At 48.4% G+C, this 21,880-nt stretch overlaps 1 protein-coding gene across 1 annotated transcript; it reads left to right on the forward strand.

Moving 5' to 3' along the window:
* Positions 1-2,319: 2,319 nt before the first annotated feature.
* Positions 2,320-5,643, forward strand: PC9H_011304 (uncharacterized protein; the record flags this gene model as incomplete). The annotated part of the gene is made up of 6 exons (XM_036780789.1): positions 2,320-2,327; positions 2,380-3,047; positions 3,097-3,188; positions 3,316-3,435; positions 3,488-4,119; positions 4,224-5,643. 6 exons carry the CDS (start codon positions 2,320-2,322, stop codon positions 5,641-5,643), a joined length of 2,940 nt encoding a protein of 979 aa, XP_036626644.1.
* Between the last annotated feature and the right edge of the window lie 16,237 nt (positions 5,644-21,880).

Consider the following 21,880-nt stretch of genomic DNA (forward strand, 5'->3'; position numbering starts at 1 on the left):
TAGGAGGAGTTGGTGGTAGAACCTCGGACAAGCTCTCCAGGAAGCCCTTTGTCAACATCGAGAATTCGTCTATCAGCAAATATCTGGTGTATTCCATGTTTGACTTTCTCTTTGCCAGAGTCTTTGCTGAGGCATTCTGAGCCATCCCCCCTTTTGTGGCTATGCCGAGTCCTGCCCATGAATGAGCGGTTGTTCCGCCTATCCTGGTGGCAGCGACCCAAGATGTGGCAGTTTTTGCCAACCAATGGCCGACACCAAAGCTTGACATCAGATCTGTAATGGCATCAATGAGAGCACTCTTCCCCGTCCCACTGGGACTGTTGACTATCATCAAAAGCTGTGATCCATCCCCGGTTGTAAAGGAGCATAGCAAATGGAGATTCACAATGTCGTATGCCCGTTGTTGTTTGGCGTTGAGACGTATCTTTGGAGAGAAAAGTCCTCCACTGGAAAGCTCAACCGTATCGTCGACGACTACGCCAGGCAAACACTTCGCCTGTAGTGTCCTCAGGCTGCCTACATTGCATATGTCTGAGTCTGTGACAGCAGCCAAGCCGACTGCTTCTTCATCGTTGGCACGGGTATAGTGTTTAAGTTGAGAGCGCCAAGCATCAAATATTTCAGAATCCACATTGCTTGCCACTCAAGAGATCGCCATCCATGGTTGGCCAGGTGTTACAGCATCCTCGAAAACATGTCCATTGTAAGCATGTGCCATGGCCTGTTGCATGAATTTTTGGTCAGCCAACGTATAGACGGCAAGCCTCTCTGCCTTGATGTCATCGTCTGTAATCAAGAGCCCTGTCGCGATGGCGGTGAAGGAGGCGTCAATCGCAGCAAAGACTCCAGCATCATCGGAGTCCATATCAGCGATACGATGCATAGGGCCTAATTCGGCGGTAGGCTTATCAATCTTCGCTGCTTCGGTGCTGAGATAGTAGTACTCCATGTTATCCATAATCGCCAAGCAGTCTGTTGGACATGTCTCAACAAAGAGGGCAAAGTGTTCCGCAAAAGTGTTGAATGTTGAAGTGATGTGCACACTTGTTGTACAAATGTATAACAAAGTTGCGCTATACCAAGCGCCCGGTTCCCACGCATTGGGGACCACCCATAGACACTGCCAACACCCATGGGGACAACCCAGGTCATCATGGGATGACTGGTGTTGACAGTATTGCTAAAAGTGCGCAAGCACTGTTTAGCAATCTGTACATACTTTACAAGCGCACGACTCCCACGGTCAATGCAACGTTCCCACGTTCAGCGCCCCATTAGTAGGTCTATTGACCTCTATTGTGACGGCCGGAACAGGCACCGGAACGCCTCGGTCTCAGCAGGGAAGCAAAAGGAGCGAAAATGAAACATGGAGCCTGTTAAACTATAGGCTATTATAGTTTGATCAGAAGCTTGTAGAAGCGTCCTAATGCACTCTAATTGCCTTGGTAACAATCACTAATGATGTTGATGCAATCAATCAATAATATGTAATGATTTGCGCTCTATTGACTCTTTGTGTCTATTACTCTAGACATGTAAGGAAAATGACCATCCCAGGTTCCCACGGGTACTGTTCTGCGCGAGGCGTGAATATAGGTGTCCACTAAATCGCGTCCGAATTTGATTAGCTCCGGAGCAGCTTGGGAACATGCCAGACATCAATCTAATGATGGCTCCATGTTTTATTTTCGCTCCTTTTGCTTCCCTGCTGAGACCGAGGCGTTCAATAGAGGTCAACAGACCTACTAATGGGGCGCTGAACGTGGGAACATTGCATTGACCGTGGGAGTCGTGCGCTTGTAAAGTATGTACAGTTTGCTAAACAGTGCTTGCGCACTTTTAGCAATGCTGTCAACACCAGTCATCCCATGATGACCTGGGTTGTCCCCATGGGTGTTGGCAGTGTCTATGGGTGGTCCCCAATGCGTGGGAACCGGGCGCTTGGTATAGCGCAACTTTGTTATACATTTGTACAACAAGTGTGCACATCACTTCAACAGAGCCATCATTGTAATGATGTCTGGCATGTTCCCAAGCTGCTCCGGAGCTAATCAAATTCGGACGCGATTTAGCGGACACCTATATTCACGCCTCGCGCAGAACAGTACCCGTGGGAACCTGGGATGGTCATTTTCCTTACATGTCTAGAGTAATAGACACAAAGAGTCAATAGAGTGCAAATCATTACATATTATTGATTGATTGCATCAACATCATTAGTGATTGTTCCCAAGGCAATTAGAGTGCATTAGGACGCTTCTACAAGCTTCTAATCAGACTATAATAACCTATAGTTTAACAGAACCTACAGTGCAGAAGATGACTGTGTACGTTTTTACTTGCTCTTGCTTGTGTCCACAAACTGACTGTCCGCACCAGTACGTCTAGAATTCTCAGTGAGAGTGGGGCTGCTCTTGCTCCGCCACCTCGTCGAGCTGGGACTGGGGTTCTCCTACCCCCAGTCGCTCCGAGGATTGTCTCCACCCATGTTTGCCGTGCTGATCCGGGTGATGTTCCCCAAGTCGTAGACAAGGGGAAAGGTCGCAACTTGACCAATCTCGGCTCATCTGACGCAGAGGATGAGCCAGAGGATAATGACGAAGAAGAGGAGGATCAGGAGGAGGAAAAGAAGTCGAGTGATGAAGGGCCAGGAGATGTGGATGACGATGAAGAGAAGGAGAAGACGTCGAGCGAGGAGGAGAAGGAAAAGATGTTGAGTGATGAGGTGTCCAATGCAGGTGACGACAAGAGTTCTGACACAGGTGACGATGCCATGGACCTCGACTCCAACATCACCCCTCGCAACCTGCCTGCCTCCAAGCGTCAGGCTAGCGCCTCTCCCATCGCCCATCGCCATGTAGCTCAGCGCAGCAAGGCTGACCATGCCAACAATACACCTTTGCCTGCTCCTGTCTTTGCTGGGTTCAACGATATGCCTTCCTCTCCCATCGCTGACGACTTCAATGATTTGCAAGGCGCCTCCCGTACCATGGGTGGAGTTGCAAGGGCCAAAGGACATGGGGTAGCCCCCAACATGGCTGACTTCAGTGAGTTTGTGCTTTTCATACTTGGCTCACTTACTGACTTCTTTCTTAGATACCCAGCAACCAGACCTTGTCCCCATTTGCAATGAGGGCAGGGTCTTGGTGTACAAGCATGAGGACCGCACCATCGCTAAGCCCCGTGCTGTAAGGATCCCTTTGGCTTACACCTTGTGGCCTGTCCTCAAGGCTATGGTCAAGAAAATGACTGCTCTTGCAGGTATGTTACACATTTTGACTTCGCGTTTTTTGCTTACTATTTGTTGCCATTTAGACTCTGACATCTCGTTGTGGGTCAACGATGACTGGGGAGATGAAGGGCCCATTTGCTGTGGCTATTGAGGGGGATGAGCCTGTTGAGTGGGACAACAACAAGGAAATGGAGTTGTTAATGGTAAGCAAATTCCGACTTGACTTGAAAAAAATTCTGACTCTATCTCACTCAGGAACGCTCAACCCAAGGCTCTGGCTTCCACACCCCTCCTTCCCCCTCTGTCACCTCTGTCGACGCTCCCTCCACCATCTCATCTCTTGCCCCCTCTGCCTCCGTCCCCACTGCTGGTGCTGACACCGCCTCGCTTACCATTTCCCAGCAGCTCACCACTGCCTTCTCTGACCCTGCCCTTCTTCAGCTTGCCATCATGCTGAAGGTGCCCTACAGCATGACGCCCAAGGCATCTCAGAAGGGTGAGATCCTGCAGATCTATGCTCAGATGAAGGCAGCTGCCCAAGTCCCAGCAAAGTGGTTGGAACTGAAGAATGCAGGGAAGTGGACTGGTCGTGATCTTTCCATCGACGAACTTCGCTCACTCTACATCCGCAAGACCAACTACAACACCTACTCCAAGATGTTCGACAACGCTGAGCAGTTCCCCATCCTCCATGCTCTGTTGAACGACCCCACTTACGATCAGAGCTCAGAGGAACACAGAGCTGTCTGGGGAACTCGCAAGCTTACGAAGGAGAACTTGGCAGCTGTCACGAAGGAGTTGAAGGACAAGGAGGACAAGGAGAAGAGGGCCAAGGAGAAGGCCAGGCTGGCCAAGGAAAAGAAGTCCAAGAAGGCCTCAACTTCGAAGTAGGTAGTCTGTTTGTGAATCATAGTTGTAATTCAAATGATTTCGTGTTGCCATTTCTTGTTTGAATCTCACCTTGCATTTCAACTTGTACTGACTTCAGCAGTTTTTCTTTACAGGCCCTGCTCATGCTGCTCTCTTTCTGGCTGCTCCTCGGACTCCTTCCATGTGTCTCTGCAGCATCACTGGAGGATCCCTTCCCAGGCATCCTTTTTGCAGACTTTGCCAAAGTGATCAAGTCCAGCTTTGGTGCCGACATCACTCTTGCCACTGTCTTGATGCTCCTCTTCAGTGTCACCAACAACACCGACCTTCTCAACCTCCATGGTCAACAACAAGCTGTCCCTACCAACACTCAGGTCGTGACTAGCTGGATGGCTGCCTTTGTCCGTGCTATCAAAGACAGGCTTCAGCTTGACTCCCTTGTTGCTGATGATGATTCGGATACTGAAATGAACACTGACTCTGACTCTGGCTCTGACTCTGGCTCCAACTCTGGCTCTGCATCTGGTTCTAGCACCAACACCTCTGTCTCTTCTGATGCCAGAACTACCTACGACACCCTATTCCTCCCCACCGATCGCCATGAAGACCAGTCTCCAAAGCAACAGACCACTATTCTGGGTAAAAAGCTTGACTTCTTTTGTCGCTCCCTCAATCTTTACTCTCATAACAAAAGAGGTACTTTGCGTCGCAAGCTCCTTCCCATCTCCACTGCCAATATTCGCCCTGTCCTCATCATCACTCCCACTGTCATGCAATGCTCCGATGCTACATGTCCTGGTCGTGCTCTGACTCACTACCAGTGGTACCGTGATGTCTCCAAAGCCACCTTGCTTAGGGGGAGCGAGTGCTTTGAGAAGGTTCCAGTACTTGCAGGGAAATGTCCTGCATGTTCCTCCATGTTCTGGGCTGACCATGAGAGCTTCAACGACCCTTCTAACGATCGCCGCCTTGCCATTCACCTTCCAGACACCAAATACCTCAAAGTCGGAACTCAGGTCTGGGTTGACCGCCTGGTCTCCAGGGCTATTGTCAATGCCAACTACAGCTTTCATGCCTCGACAGCTGCAGTAACTGAGTTCTGGAACTACTCCTTTGTCCAGCCCAGTGGCACCACATTCAAACTCACTCGCAGGCATACCTGGAAGGCTTTTGTCTTGGAGTCCATCCGGTTGCTTGCTGAGCCTAGTGGTGCTGAGCTCCTCTTTGTGGACAACATGGCTGTCAAGGACCTCGTGACTGCTGCTTATGAGTATCTGGGAGATGGGGGAATCATCCGCAGTGCAGAGGGGCATTCTTGCGATGAGTGTTGTCATGCATTCAAGGATGTGGCTGACGTGATCCCTAATCAGCCTGACAATCCTGCTGCTCTTGCTGGCCATGATGAAAATCATGCTGTCCCAGAGTATGCAGGCCCTGCTGTGGAAGATGCTGAGGCCATGGATGTTGATGATGTCCCAGCCAGTGATGCATCTGAACCTGCTGGGGGGCTGCCCTTAGCAATCCTGCTGACGTTCGCATGATTGTTATTGATGGCATTGTCATGGGGCCTCGTCACTGTGCCATGCCAGGGTGCGAGGTGGGATTGCTTAATGCTCAGACTGGAGTGTTTTGCAAGGCACATCAGGACGAGATGGGGGTCCGTTGTCGCATGAAAGACTGTGTCAGAGTCAAGGTGGCTGGGACTCAGGCATGTGTCAATCACCAGGAGCAGTGGAGGGTCTACCGTGCTCGCTATGCCAACTCCTCACTCTTAGGAGTTCAGAGGATGTTGAGGAGGGCTCAGGAGGAGAGGCAGGAGTGGTTGCCTGTTGGTGGAGGAGCAGAGTTGCCAGAGCATGACGACCTTGCAGAGCAGGAGGTTGAACAGGTCAGTGGCAGCAAGTATAACAACTACTTCTCTGCTCCTAGGTTCTACTGCGTGGAGACCATCTGTGCTCCATGTGGTGTGTGTAAGGGGACACTCCTATTTTCTCTCCTTTCCTTCATCCCATGGACTCTTACCTACATTCCCTTCATTCCCCTTCGTTCCTTTTCGCTCCCTTTCCTTTCCACTTCCTTTCCACCCACTCCTTTCGCATCCGAGCCGTGTCCGGTGACTCCGGAGTCTTCCCGCACTTCGGACACTTCGGACTTGCTCGGACTCGTTTCAGACACTTCGGACTCGCTCGGACTTGTCTATACTCTTTGGGGCTCGTCCGGGTTACCTCTATCCTTTTCCCCCACTTCATTACTCTTCGCCCTTACTTCCCCAAGTCGCTGGCACGACTCCTGTGCATTTACCCTCCACTTCATTATCACATGTTTCCTTGTACCTTGTGATATTCACTCGGACTTGTGGCTGGTGTACTGTACAGTTATCCTGCATTCCTCTCACACTACTACAGTATATACTTCGCTTCCTAGCATGGAGAATCCTTATCCTGTTCTCTTTGGATTCTCCCTCTGCTAGGTGAGCAGCCCTCTCATGTACTGTAGTTAGTCTTATTCATTATCTTTGGATTCTCCCTCTGCTAGGCCTGCGCTGTCGGCCATCTTGAGGTTGCCCTTACAGTGTGGTCCTTGCCTGGCACAAGTTTGCCAAGTCAGAAGGGGTGGCCAAGATTCTGTTAAACTATAGGCTATTATAGTTTGATCAGAAGCTTGTAGAAGCGTCCTAATGCACTCTAATTGCCTTGGTAACAATCACTAATGATGTGTTGATGCAATCAATCAATAATATGTAATGATTTGCGCTCTATTGACTCTTTGTGTCTATTACTCTAGACATGTATGGAAAATGACCATCCCAGGTTCCCACGGGTACTGTTCTGCGCGAGGCGTGAAGATTGGTGTCCACTAAATCGCGTCCGAATTTGATTAGCTCCGGAGCAGCTTGGGAACATGCCAGACATCATTCTAATGATGGCTCCATGTTTTATTTTCGCTCCTTTTGCTTCCCTGCGGAGACCGAGGCGTTCCGGTGCCTGTTCCGGCGGTCACAATAGAGGTCAACAGACCTACTAATGGGGCGCTGAACGTGGGAACGTTGCATTGACCGTGGGAGTCGTGCGCTTGTAATGTATGTACAGATTGCTAAACAGTGCTTGCGCACTTTTAGCAATCCTGTCAACACCAGTCATCCCATGATGACCTGGGTTGTCCCAATGGGTGTTGGCAGTGTCTATGGGTGGTCCCCAATGCGTGGGAACCGGGCGCTTATGTAGCGCAACTTTGTTACACATTTGTACAACAAGTGTGCACATCACTTCAACAGATTCTTCGCTTCCTTGAAGATGTCTATCCCAATCCTGCCTCACGCCCCAGCTACATTGCCATTGACAAGGGGTGCGCCTTACTCAAGCATATCGTCAGGCAAGGGCACTGGCCTGCTTGGGAACCCACCACTCGAATCATTGTCGACTCTTACCACTACATCAATCACCGAGTGACTCACCACCTCTGTCGGACTTGGTGCAATCCTGCACCTCTCAATGGAGATGCCCCCAACTTGGTGGTGGTTGATAAAGACAAACAAGGCAACCCGTACTACAAGAGGGCCTTCAACACTCAGGTAAGTGATTCTACTAGTCAGCCACTTGTACTTGTCTCATTTGTTGTACTTAGGCTTGTGAACAACTCAATGCATGGTTGGGTGGGTTCCAGACAGTCCTCAACCGGATGACTGTCAGCAACTTTGACTTCACCATGCATGTGTTGCTGTTCTTGCACACCCAGCGTGTTATTGCCAGGCAGCAGGGAAGGGAAGAAGAAGCAGGTGATGAAAGTGAGGATGAAGAGGATGAGAATGGAGTGAGATATGGGCTGCAAGAGATGCAAGATGATGATGATTGAATATGAGCAAATTCACTTGTAGTTCACTTGTAGTTCACTTGACATTCACTTGTATATCAGTTGAACTTCAGTTGAACACCACTTGAGCAACAATTGAATATCACTTGAATATCACTTGAACACCACTTGGACATCACTTGGACATCACTTGGACACCACCTGGATATCACTTGGCCACCACCTGGCTGCCACTTGGATACCACTTGAATATCAACTGTAATGTATGCTTGGACTTGTATCTGTAGAAGATCACACCCAGCTGGTATTCAGTTGGTGGCCACTTGAACACCAACTGGGAGCGAACGAAACACTCCCCAATATAGTGACACTTGTAACAATGTCTGTACTCCAACTCATACCACTTGACCCCAATTGACCACCAAGTGAGGTTCACTTGAACACCATTTGGACTTGTGTAAATTCTGTCAAGTCCAAAGTCCACTTGAAACCCACCTGAATACCAACTGAACACCAGTTGAACAATCTCTTCTACTTCTACTGACTCTACTATGCACAGTTCACATGGACACCACTTGGATATTAATTGGACACCAACTGAAACTTCTCCAACTATATAAAGTGGTGTTCAAGTGGTAGTCACTTGGTGTGGAACTGAACAGAACTGAATGTAAGTGAACTTACTTGGTTGAGTTGGTGTTCAGTTGGTAGTTCAGTTGACTTGAGTTGGTGTCCAACTGGTCGGACCAGACCAACTGGATTCAGTTGGTGTTCACTTGTAGACGTGGTGAACTGCCAGATATACACTGGCCTGCTTGGAAGCCAACGACTAGGATTATTGTGGACTCATACCACTACATCAACCACCGGATCACTGATCATCTTTGCCAGACCTGGTGCAATCCAGCACCCCTCAATGGAGATGCACCAAATCTTGTAGTGGTTGCCAATGACAAGCAAGGCAATTCTTACTATAAGAGGGCTTTCAACACTCAGGTAAGTGAATTTAGTGGTCTAGCAGTCATACTTGTCTAATTTGAGCTTAGGCCTGTGAACAGCTCAATGCATGGATTGGAGGTTTCCAGACTGTTCTCAACCGAATGACAGTTAGCAACTTTGACTTCACGATGCATGTGCTGTTATTCATACACACTCAATGGGTCATTGCCAAGCAGGAGGAAAAGAAGAGGAATCAAGAAGCAGGAATAGAAGTGGCAGACAGTGATGAGGAGAGTGAGAATGAAGAAGACTCAGAAAGTGAAGAGGAGAGTGAAGAGGAGGAGGAGAGTGAGGAGGAGGAGGACTAAATGTGTTAAAGTATTTACCTCTACTATGTATAAGTTGCATATGAAGCACACATGAAGCGCACATAAACCACATATAAAGTTCACATGAAGTGTACATCTATGTTATATAAACTGCACATAAAGCATATATATGCTGTATAAACCACACATGATGCTCATATAAAGTATACATTCGCTCTACACAAACCACACATGATGCTCATATGAAGTTTACATTTACTCTATATAAAGTGCATGTAGTGCATATATAAATCACATGTAAAGCTCATATAAAGTACACATGAAGCTCATATAAACCACACATGAAGCTTGTATGCACTTGTGTATGAGACAAACTCATAACTTAGTTGTAATCCATATGAATATAAACTCTTCACATGTGCTTCACATGGACTTCACATGAAGCACATATGAATGTCGCATATAAACTTCACACGAAGTTCATATAAGCTTTACGTGAAGCTCCTCAACAATTGTTATTGACTAAAAGTCATGAAGAAGTAAAGAAAATGTAGAAGAAATGTAGAAGAAATGTAAAGCCATATGAAGGAATGTAAAGTTTCGCAAAAGAAGTGGGCTTTATATGACCTTTATATGAAATAAATGTACGGAAGATGTGAAGTCATGTGCTTCATATGAGCTTCATGTATAAATGTGGTAAAGCGCCAGACATCCTGTATGTGAACTGGTAGCCGAGGACACTAAGCCAACACTCGCAAGTGCGTAAGCTGACAATACATGTAATTCTGTGCTTTTTCATGACATTGTCCTGAGCTAGATATGACTCTGGCTTTGTTGCTGTGATTTTGTTGCCAAGCTGCTGTAAATGAAGCAAGATGTTGCACACTAGATCTTCGTCTGCAAGCATGAACCTGTTCCAGTCACCAAATGGGTTTAATGGAAGAACTTCATGGTCACTAATGAATTGGCGGCACATTAAACACAGTGTTCGAGTGCAGTGCCGGCCCCAATCCAGGGCAATGGCTGACTGTAATGAAGAGGCTCCCCATGCACCATAAGTTGATGATGTGTCATTGATATAGAAGCTAAGCATGACTCACATGCCCTCCAGCCTATGCCGCACGAAAGAATCGTAATCAGGTGCACTGAAGCCTTCTGATTTTCTGCGAGAAGGTCCTCATGCGAGTTCCAGCAAATCCTTTAATGCCATGGATGCCTCACTGACTGGTGGTGCCTGTTGTTTGAAACCATCACCCAATGATGTGGTCTGTCCAGACCAAGTCGCATCTGCCTGAGAATGGAAAGCAAGGACCAAAATCTTGTCATTTGAAGAGTCTGCATCACTGATGTCGTCCTTAACAGGAAATGTGTGTAGGTGACCAGCTGAACCAGCAGGCATCGCGTGCGCAGGTTCCAGGGGCCTGCTAGTTTTGAGACAATAAACCAACACATGCGGACATGTGTGGAAAAGTGATTGTAAGCCAGGGCATCCGCTATTTGGGCACACACTGTTTGTGCTGGTAAAGACATCATCGCTGGTCTCAATGTTGAGATTTTTGGCTATTGGTGGTTCTCTGGATGATGGCTTGCCAATGGGTCCCTGTCCATAGGTTTAATAATCAGTCCATGCACCAACACAACAACACCCATACAGGCGACTTTTCTTTCTTTCTCACCACCACTGCTCACTGCTTTCCCACAGTTCGTCCTGGACAAGGGTAGGGTGAAGAGGATAGAATAGAGTAGAAGAATACACACCGAGAGCATCACATTCACACAAACACCAATGTGCAACATACACACGAACGAGACAGAGGGATGTTGGAGGGAATAGGAGGTAGCACAGATGACACAGGGCGGCCAACAGTGAACATCCTAATGAACAACACGTGGGGAAGGACGATGAAGCAAGGCAGAGACATCCTGGTGAAGAAGGGATATGCCAGGACCACGAGCAAATGGACAACAAATGGGTGTCAAGGACAATCTGACTCATTGTGAATGCAATCAAGACGCCGAAAGCCGCCCAAGAAGAACTCATGGCACTGGCAGATGTGGTGGATGCAATGGCAAGGCAGTGCATGACAAATGACATTGCGGAAGCAATCTCAAAGGACGTTGGGAGCATAGTAGACAAAATGCGAAACCTGGTCAGGCGAGTAGCGGACATGGAACACCGAGCAGCGGAAACACTAGCAGAAGTGCAGGACACGGCGGAGGCAGTCAAAGCAGCAAGAAAAGAGATGCGAAGCACACCCAACACACTGACGGCACAATCCTACGCAGACACAGCAAGAAGGACAGCTACCCCGATGAAGGCAGCTGCTGTGATGGACAGGCAGGAAATTAGGAAATTCACACCCGACAAATTATCATTCAGAGGGCCGAAGAGATCAACCTGGAAGACTATGACCTTGCAAAGCTGAACGAGAGGGAGCTAACAGAGAAGGCAAACCTCGCGCTGGGCAGCATCCGACTCATCGAAGGATGTCCCGACGGCCTGAAGTTCTTGGGAGCACAGAAGATGAAGGGAGGGGACATTGTGCTAATCCTCAATTCAGCTGAAGCAAGGAGGTGGCTCAGTCAGGAGGATGTCAGGAAGGGATTCCTGGCAGGCTTTAATGGTACATCGAAGATGAGGACACCAATGCTAACTGTGGTTGCAGAGTACGCACCCATCAACTTCAACCCGAATGAGAAGGGCTCGCTTCTCAGCATCGAGCAAGAGGGAGGGCTTGACAAAGACAGCATACGGTCAGTGGGCTGGATCAGGCCACCAGAACGGCGGTCACCATCACAGCAATACACGCACATGAAGATCAGGTTTGAGGACAAGAACCAGGCGAACAAGGCCATTCGGGATGGGCTCTTCATCGGAGGCAAGATGATAACCATACGGAAAGACATTCAGGAGCCACTGATCTGCTATAAATGCCACTCCATTGGTGACAGCCACTACGCAAGCAACTGTACGATTGCGCAGCACGATATTTGCAGACACTGCGGACAGGACCATAGATCAGCCCAATGCCTCCACCCTTCACGTAAATGATGCTCAAACTGCAAGAAACCCGGACATGGTGCAGGCAACAGGAGTTACGAAATCTGACAACAACGACTTGAGGCTTGGCGAAAGGCAAACCCAGAGGCAAGTTACAGATACTTCGTGGACAATCAGGATCCCAGAACGTGGGAGGAGCTGGTGCTCATTGAAGAGGCATGGGGACCAACGGGCTGACAAATGGCGAAGGAGAGCAGGGACGGTGAACACCCAGCAGAGGGGCAGAGGGGATATGGAGGAGGAATGAGTCAAACCTTCCGCGACCACAGAGGAACACTCCGGTTCAACATGACGGGAATTCCGACCAGGCCAAGGGCGCGAATTGGCAACAAACAACCAGGGACACAAACATCAGAGGGGAGGGAGCAATCACAGACTGCGGACGAAGGAGCGGGAGCGAACATAGATGAACACTGGGGGTTGGGAGTGTCAGACATGCCCAGGACATCGCAACCGACTAATGAGTGAAGACGAGCCAGGTCGATTCAAGACCAGGATATTCCAACTTAATACAAATAAGTCCCTCAAGGGTGTACATGACACTGACCCATGGGTCTGAGCTGAGTCTAGGTTGAGTCTGACTCAACTCTGACTGAACTCTGAGAGTCTGAGTAGAGTCTAAGTAGAGTCTGTATGAGTCTGACTGGACTCTGACTGGACTCTGGGACTCTGACTACACTTCGAGCACAGTCTATCTGAGTTGAGTGTGTTGAAGTGATATGCACACTTGTTGTACAAATGTACAATAAAGTTGCGCTACATAAGCGCCCGGTTCCCACGCATTGGGGACCACCCATAGACACTGCCAACACCCATTGGGACGACCCAGGTCATCATGGAATGACTGGTGTTGACAGTATTGCTAAAAGTGCGCAAGCACTGTTTAGCAATCTGTACATACATTACAAGCGCACAACTCCCACGGTCAATGCATCGTTCCCACGTTCAGCGCCCCATTAGTAGGTCTGTTGACCTCTATTGTGACGGCCGGAACAGGCACCGGAATGCCTCGGTCTCCGCAGGGAAGCAAAAGGAGCGAACATGAAACATGGAGCCATCATTAGAATGATGTCTGGCATGTTCCCAAGCTGCTCCGGAGCTAATCAAATTCGGACACGATTTAGTGGACAGCTACTTTCACGCCTCGCGCAGAACAGTACCCATGGGAACCTGGGATGGTCATTTTCCTTACATGTCTAGAGTAATAGACACAAAGAGTCAATAGAGCGCAAATCATTACATATTATTGATTGATTGCAAAAACACATCATTAGTGATTGTTACCAAGGCAATTAGAGTGTATTAGGACGCTTCTACAAGCTTCTGATCAGACTATAATAGCCTAAAGTTTAACAGTGCGGACCAGAGGATTGGCTCCGTATCATCAACATATACAACGGCTGTAACCATGATCGCAGCATGCGAGCCGTCGAGAGCCTTCTGCTTGAAGAAGAACACAGGAGGGCGGCAGGCATTCATGCCCACATGATCTGGGCTGGCGACTTCAACAGGCACCACTGGACCTGGGACGAGGAGCGAAACCTGCACCTCTTTACGAGGCAGAACATTGACACCGCTGAACGACTGATAGAAATGGCAGATAGGTATGGGATGGTGATGACATTGGCAAAAGGGACTCCAACACTACAGGCACATCGGACCGGAAACTACACGTGAGTTGATAATGTCTGGTGTGCAGAGAAGATGCAAGGCATCTTCAGATGAACCCCAGGTGGTCTCCAGGTGGACCCAGCCAGCCCATTTCCGACCAGTTTTTTACCACAAGGATGCCACCTGATCACCACTTTTTCCATGCAAGTTCACTTCAATTCATTTTTGTCCACTCTTTTACCATCTGGTGACCACCTGGTGACCACCTGGATACCACTTCAGATATTGAATGTTGTCCATGTCATGTGGACTGTGTAAGAACCATACATTGACCATCTGGCTACCACTTGGTATCCAGGTGGTGTTTGTGTGATATGACTGAGTTTTGACAAAATTCAAGTACAACCTGATATTCATGTGACTACCAACTGGTGTTCATCTGGTCTAAATGTGGCACCCAGACGATATTCAGATGAATGCCACATGAACACCAGTTGATCCCCAGATGGGTGGTTTCCAGGTGATATTCAGATGTTAGATAGGTGGTGATCACTTGGATACCACCTTATTACCAGGTGGTATTCAGGCGGTAATAAGGTGGATGTCTCAGTAAACATAAACACATCCATGTAACTAGTCATGGATGACAGTCATATGGTGTCCATGTGGCTCCCAAGTGGCATACATGTGAGTGGATAACAGGTGAGTGCCAGAAGATAATCAGGTGAACATCTTGGTGAAACAGTACAAGTCCAAAGTGGTGTTTATCTGATGTCCAAGTGGTATTCGGTTGAGTATCAGCTGGCATTCATCTGAATTAGATGTGAAAACCATGTGGTCTCCGCCTGGATACCACTTGAGTACCAAGTGATTCCCAGGTGGTAAGTAGGTGATTGCTACTATTTCAGTGACCTCACACTCATACAGCAGTGTATCATCAATTTCAAGTGGTGTTTATATGATATCCATGTGGAAGTCATGTAAGTATCAAGTAGATATCAGGTGAATGCCAGATGGACTACAGGTGAAGTCCATTTATCTAATACTCAATAATATCCTCATCATCACTTTCCTCATCCTCAACCACCTCTTCTATTCCTGCTGCCTTCTTATTCTTCTTCTCCTGCTGCCTGGCAATGACTCGTTGGGTATGCAGAAACAGCAATACATGCATGGTGAAGTCAAAGTTGCTGACAGTCATTCGGTTGAGAACAGTCTGGAAACCTTCAATCCATGCATTGAGCTGTTCACAGGCCTAAGCTCAAATTAGACAAGTATGACTGCTAGACCACTAAATTCACTTACCTGAGTGTTGAAAGCCCTCTTATAGTAAGGGTTGCCTTGCTTGTCATTGGCAACCACTACAAGATTTGGTGCATCTCCATTGAGGGGTGCTGGATTGCACCAGGTCTGGCAAAGATGATCAGTGATCCGGTGGTTGATGTAGTGGTATGAGTCCACAATAATCCTAGTTGTTGGCTCCCAAGCTGGCCAGTGACCTTGCCTGACAATATGCTTGAGTAAGGCGCACCCCTTGTCAATGGCAATGTAGCTGGGGCGTGAGGCAGGATCAGGATAGACATCTTCAAGGAAGCGAAGAATCTTGGCCACCCCTTCAGCCTTGGCAAACTTGCACCAGGCAATCACCACACCACATGGAGCACAGATGGTCTCCACACAGTAGAACCTAGGAGCAGAGAAGTAGTTGTTGTACTTGGTGCCACTGACCTCTTCAACCTCTTGCTCCTCCAGGTTGTCATGTTCAAGCTCCTCTGCCCCTGCAGCACGAGGTAGCCACTCCTGCCTCTCCTCCTGAGCTCTCCTCAATATCCGCTGCACTCCAAGAAGTGAGGTGTTGGCATATTGCCTGCAAAATGTGGCCCACTGCCCCTGGTGATCTTGACAGGCCTTCGTGTCACCAACCTTGACCTTGCCACATCCCTTCATATGGCACTTGTTTTCCATCCTCTCTGCATGCCTCTTGCAGAACACCCCAGTTTGGGCATTCTCAAGTCCTGACTCACACCCTTCCATTGCGCAATGTCGTGGCCCCATGACAATTCCATCAATGACAATCATGTGGACCTCTCCATGATTGCCAGGTGCAACAGGGCCAGTAGGCTGAACCACAGCAGCAGGCTGGTTGTCAACCTCCATTGCATCTGAATCAACAGGTTCCCCTGCATAGTCTGGAACAGCATGATTTCATCATGGCCAACAACTGCAGCAGGGTCATTGGGTTGCCTTGGAATGACATCAGCAACATCCTTGAATGCATGACAACACTCATCGCAAGAATGTCCCTCTGCACTGCGGATAACTCCATTGTCGCTGAGTTCAATGTAGGCAGCAGCAACCAGAGCATTGATGGCGAGATTGTCTTCAAAGACAATCTGGCGCTTGTTGAACTTAGCCATCTGCCGGATAGACTCCTCCACAAAGGCCTTCCAGACTTGTCGACATCCAAGTTTGAAGGTACCTCCACTTGGCTTGACAAATGAGAAGTTCCAAAACTTGGTAATGGCAGCAGTGGAAGCATGGAAGCTGTAGTTGGCATTGACGATAGCCCCAGAGACAGTGCGGTCGACCCAGACACTTTTGCCAACCTTGAGATACTTGGCATTGTTGAGGTACAAGCACAAGTCATCACCGTTGTTCTGGGTGAACCGCTCGTGATCTGCCCAGTAAAGTGAATTGCAGGAAGAGCATCTGCCAGCCAGAACAGGGACTTTCTCCAAGCACTGACTCCCCTTGAGCAATGTGACATGAGCAATATCACGTTCCCGGAGGTCTTGAGTAAGGCTATGGCCGTTACAGTCAAGAGTTGGACAAGCCATGATGATGGGTGTGATAAGAATGATGGGTTGAATAGAAGCAGTGGAGATGGGGCAAAGTTTGGACTTGAAATTCTCAATACTAGAGTGTGAAGCAAGAGACAGAGAGCGGCTGAACCGGCTGAGTTTCTTGCCTGCAAGTGTAATTTGCTGCTGCTCAGACTGTGAAGTCTGTAAGTCGTCAGTGGTGAAAAGAGAGATAAAGCCACTGTCAGAGAGCTTTGCTTTGACGGCACGGACCAGGGCAGCCATCCAGCTGGTAGACTCCTGTTGCTGAGAAGCCTGCTGTTGTCCATGAAGGTTGAGGAGATCGGTATTACTGACAAGAGTCATCAGAAGCATCAAGACAGTAGACAGCTTGATCTTGGGACCAAAGTTGTCCTGAATGCTTTGAGCAAACTTGGTGAAGAGCATGTTTGGAAAAGGATCTTGTTTAGGTGCTGCAGCAACACATGGAACAAGTCCAAGCAAGAACCACACCACTAGCAGCATCATGTAGGTCTGTAAACAGAAGCCAGGCAAATGAGCACGTGTTCAGATAGAAAATATAATTGAGACTCAAGCAAGAAATGGTGCAAAATATATGCAATTTTCAATATGTTAAACTTTAGGCTATTATAGTCTGATTAGAAGCTTGTAGAAGCGTCCTAATGCACTCTAATTGCCTTGGTAACAATCACTAATGATGTGTTGATGCAATCAATCAATAATATGTAATGATTTGCGCTCTATTGACTCTTTGTGTCTATTACTCTAGACATGTATGGAAAATGACCATCCCAGGTTCCCACGGGTACTGTTCTGCGCGAGGCGTGAATATTGGTGTCCACTAAATCGCGTCCGAATTTGATTAGCTCCGGAGCAGCTTGGGAACATGCCAGACATCATTCTAATGATGGCTCCATGTTTCATTTTTGCTGCTTTTGCTTCCCTGCGGAGACCGAGGCGTTCCGGTGCCTGTTCCGGCCGTCACAATAGAGGTCAACAGACCTACTAATGGGGCGCTGAATGTTAAACTTTAGGCTATTATAGTCTGATCAGAAGCTTGTAGAAGCGTCCTAATGCACTCTAATTGCCTTGGTAACAATCACTAATGATGTGTTGATGCAATCAATCAATAATATGTAATGATTTGCGCTCTATTGACTCTTTGTGTCTATTACTCTAGACATGTAAGGAAAATGACCATCCTAGGTTCCCACGGGTACTGTTCTGCGCGAGGCGTGAATATAGGTGTCCACTAAATCGCGTCCGAATTTGATTAGCTCCGGAGCAGCTTGGGAACATGCCAGACATCATTCTAATTATGGCTCCATGTTTCATTTTTGCTCCTTTTGCTTCCCTGCTGAGACCGAGGCGTTCCGGTGCCTGTTCCGGCGGTCACAATAGAGGTCAACAGACCTACTCATGGGGCGCTGAACGTGGGAACGTTGCATTGACCGTGGGAGTCGTGCGCTTGTAATGTATGTACAGATTGCTAAACAGTGCTTGCGCACTTTTAGCAATTCTGTCAACACCAGTCATCCCATGATGACCTGGGTCGTCCCCATGGGTGTTGGCAGTGTCTATGGGTGGTCCCCAATGCGTGGGAACCGGGCGCTTAGTATAGCGCAACTTTGTTATACATTTGTACAACAAGTGTGCACATCACTTCAACACAATAAATATAGTAGTACAAAGATATATGCATAGGGAGAAATTCTAAGTTGTATGAAGCTGATGACTTACTTCGATTTGGATGGCCCAGCCTTCTTCTTTGCAGACCTCTTCCCCTCCTTCTTCTGCTCAGTGTTGATCCGTTCCACCAGTTGGCCCAAGGTAGCCTTGCCAGGCTTGACTGCACCCCACAATTTCTTGTAGATGGCTGAGCCCACTCCAGCATCACCCTCCAGATATGTGAGAATATCTGGATGCTGAATGGCAGCCAGAAAGAGGGGATTGTAGTTGCTGAAGCTGCTGGGATTCATGTAGATGGCGCGAGTGTTTTCGACATTTGGAAAGGGAGGAAGAGGAGGGGATTTGAGATTGTGAGCGTCATATTTGGCCTTGAGTCGTTCTCGAGCAGTGCTGGCAGCTTTCCAGTGTTCATATGCCAATATGATGTCCCCATCATTGGGCTTGGTGTTAGGAACCAAGGAGACTGGGACCTCAAGAAGAACAGCGTATGGGATCAGATGCTGCTTGGTGGAATAAGCTGCACGGATGTGGTCTGGAGCTGGCGGAAGTGCGCCTGCAGTAGCGACACCAACAGACGAGATGGAGGCTGAGGGTGCAACAGATGAGGGCGCAATAGAGCCACCAGAGTGGGCAACTGAGCTGCCGGGGCGACTTGAGATGAGGGAAGGAGGAAAGGCGGGAAATGCAGAAGTAGACACTGCAGGGAGGGGCTCCTGATTTTGTGAAGTTAGAAGTGCTCAGGCGCAGATGGAGACAAGCTTACCAAAAGCATGAGCAACTTGAAGTCATTATTCCAAGTCACATCCATGTCATCCTCCAGCGCAAGGGCAAAAGGGCCAGCAACCTCCCATTCCCCATCAACATCCAAGATGGAAAGAGCAGACTCTACATACTCAGATCAGCAAGCATATTAGGCGAGAAGGGAGTTCAATAACTAACCTGTCACAGTTGGAAATTTCCTAGTCAGGATCTTGAGGATTGGTGTCAGCGTAGGAAAGCGGGCCATGGTTACAGAGTGGGGCTTGTCGGTCATCCCCAAGGTGGTGTACATAACTACCTTGCCCTTACCATGAGTCTCGATGGGCGGGACATCACCAACAGGAACTAGATTGAAGGTAAGCGCAAAGCAGAGGAAGTGAAGTTGAGAGACTCACCAAAATCAGCCATGTTGGGCGCAGTACCAAAGGCGTTACCACGTGCGAAGCCACCAGTGGTCCGCGAAGCGCCCTGCAATTCCTGCAAGTTGTCGGGTGGAGAGGGCGAGTGAGAAGGCACTGGGAGAGAAGCAGCACTGGAAGCAGCACTGGAGTGAGAGACATTACGGTGCTGAGCCTTACCAGTGTGCTTGTCAGTGAGTGGGGACTGGCTAGCATCACGTTTAGCAGGCTTGCGAGGAGTGACATTGACATCAACATCCATGATTGTCGCATCACCCTCCTCGTCATCACTTCCATCACCCACACCAGCAACTTCACCCTCAGCAGCTCCAGCGGCCTCTTCATCAACATCTTCATTGTCATTCTCTTTATCCTCCACATCCGCATCAGCCTCCGACTCCTTGTCTGACTCTGCACCAAGGTTGTGCAAGTCTCTAGCTCTACCCTTACCCTTATCCTTGACCACAGCAAGTTCTTCTTCATCACCAGAGTTCAAGTCGTCTTTGGAACCGGCGTTGACCTGTGGATCTTCATCGTCACCTGAGCCGGGATCAGGACGACGTGCATGGTCAGAGACAATGCGCAGGGTAGTGGAAGGGATCTGAATCCCTGTCCCGGTGGAGCGAGGCGGTGGAGCTACACCAGCCCCACTTTGCTGGAGGATTCTAGACGTACTATAGTTAATTAGTACGGTGCAGGCATCATGATGAGTATATCAATACGTACAGTGTCATGTTCTTCTTAGCGACTGCTTTCGCAGCCTTGTCCTCTGCATTATGGTCGGCAGAGGTCCTATAAATATTGGAAGTCAGCAACCGGTACAAGCAAGCAAGTAAGTGATACATACTTCTTGTCTTTCTTGGTTTTCATGGTCTTCTTTGCAGCAGACACACGGGACTTCTTGACTGGCTGCTCTTCTTCATCTTCATCTCTATCAAACATTGTTCAGATTTTTTTTTGTGAATTGAAAAGAAATTTATTTATTTTAATAATACTACTACTCTACATCTATGCTACTGATAAAAGAGTGATGTACTTACTCTGTCTCTTGAGAAGCCTCTTGTACTGCCTTGGCAGCAGCAGTGGCTGATCTGGTGGACCTGGGCTTGATGGCACTGTTGAGCAACAACAGGTGAGATGCAGGTGCGGTGGCATGGTAGGTGACAACACAAGTGCAGGGGTGTGTGATGGGGATGTGGTGGGCGTGTGGCAGGCAATGACAAAGGTGCAGGGGTGGGTGGTGGGTGACAACGAGAGTGCGGGGGGCGAAGACGAGGGCGCGGGAGGGCAGGGGCAACAACAAGGGCGCGGAGGCGAAGACAAGGGCACGGGAGTGCAGGGGCGACGACGAGGGCGAAGATGAGGGCGCAGGGGAGAAAACAAGGGCACAGGGGGCGGCAAAGATGAGGGCGCGGGAGCGACGACGAGGGCACAGGGGCGAAAACAAGGGCGCGGAAGCGCAGGGGCGACGACGAGCGCAAAAACGAGGGCGCAGGGGCGTGCAGGGGCAAAAACGAGGGTGTGGGAGCGACAACGAGGGCGCGGGGGCATGGTTGCCATTGGGAAATGGAAGGAGAGGGAAGTGGGGGTGGTGGGAAGGGGTGGGGGCTGTCAGTTTTGACAAAAGGAAGGGGCGGGGTGACTTACATTCCCTGGCCCTCCTCCTCGTTCCCTGCGCCGCGCGTGGACGCCTTCTGGGTGCTTTGTGGTGCTCTTGGGGGCATTCCGTGTGTGTGGGTTGGGTGAAAAGTGAGGGGATGGTGGTGGTTGAGAAGAAAGAAGGCGGCAGTGCCAGCGTGGCACCCCACTGTCACATGCGCGTGGCGTCGCGGCGATTGCCGGATAGGCGCGCGCCTAAATAAAGAAAAGAAAAGAAAAATAAAATAAAAAGAATATTAATATTCGTCGTTAAGCGCCCGTTCGCTGAAAAATGACTTATCATCAGATAACCCTTGCTAACTCATTTTTGGACGTCCCAAAGCGGAAATTGCCTCAGAAAACCTCCAATAAATTGCAGAAAATCCATATAAATCCATATAAATTCATGTAAATCCATATAAATTCATGTAAATTCATACAAATTCATACAAATTCATATAAATCCATGTAAATTCATATGAAGCATATGTATCTTTCATAATTATGTCTCCATCAAATCTACTTCATGTGAACTTCATGTGCATTGCATATAAATATTTACATAAATCTTATATAAAGCTCACATACTATATATAGATAATGTAAAGGAAATGTAAAGCAAGTAGAATAAATGTAAAGATTTTCCTGCCATTCCTATGAAACATATACTTACATTTTCTCTATATGAAGCTTATATAAAGTCCATATAAAGCATATGACTT

The sequence above is a fragment of the Pleurotus ostreatus genome, assembly GCF_014466165.1.
Source record: "Pleurotus ostreatus strain PC9 chromosome Unknown scaffold_9, whole genome shotgun sequence".
Classification (NCBI taxonomy): domain Eukaryota; kingdom Fungi; phylum Basidiomycota; class Agaricomycetes; order Agaricales; family Pleurotaceae; genus Pleurotus; species Pleurotus ostreatus.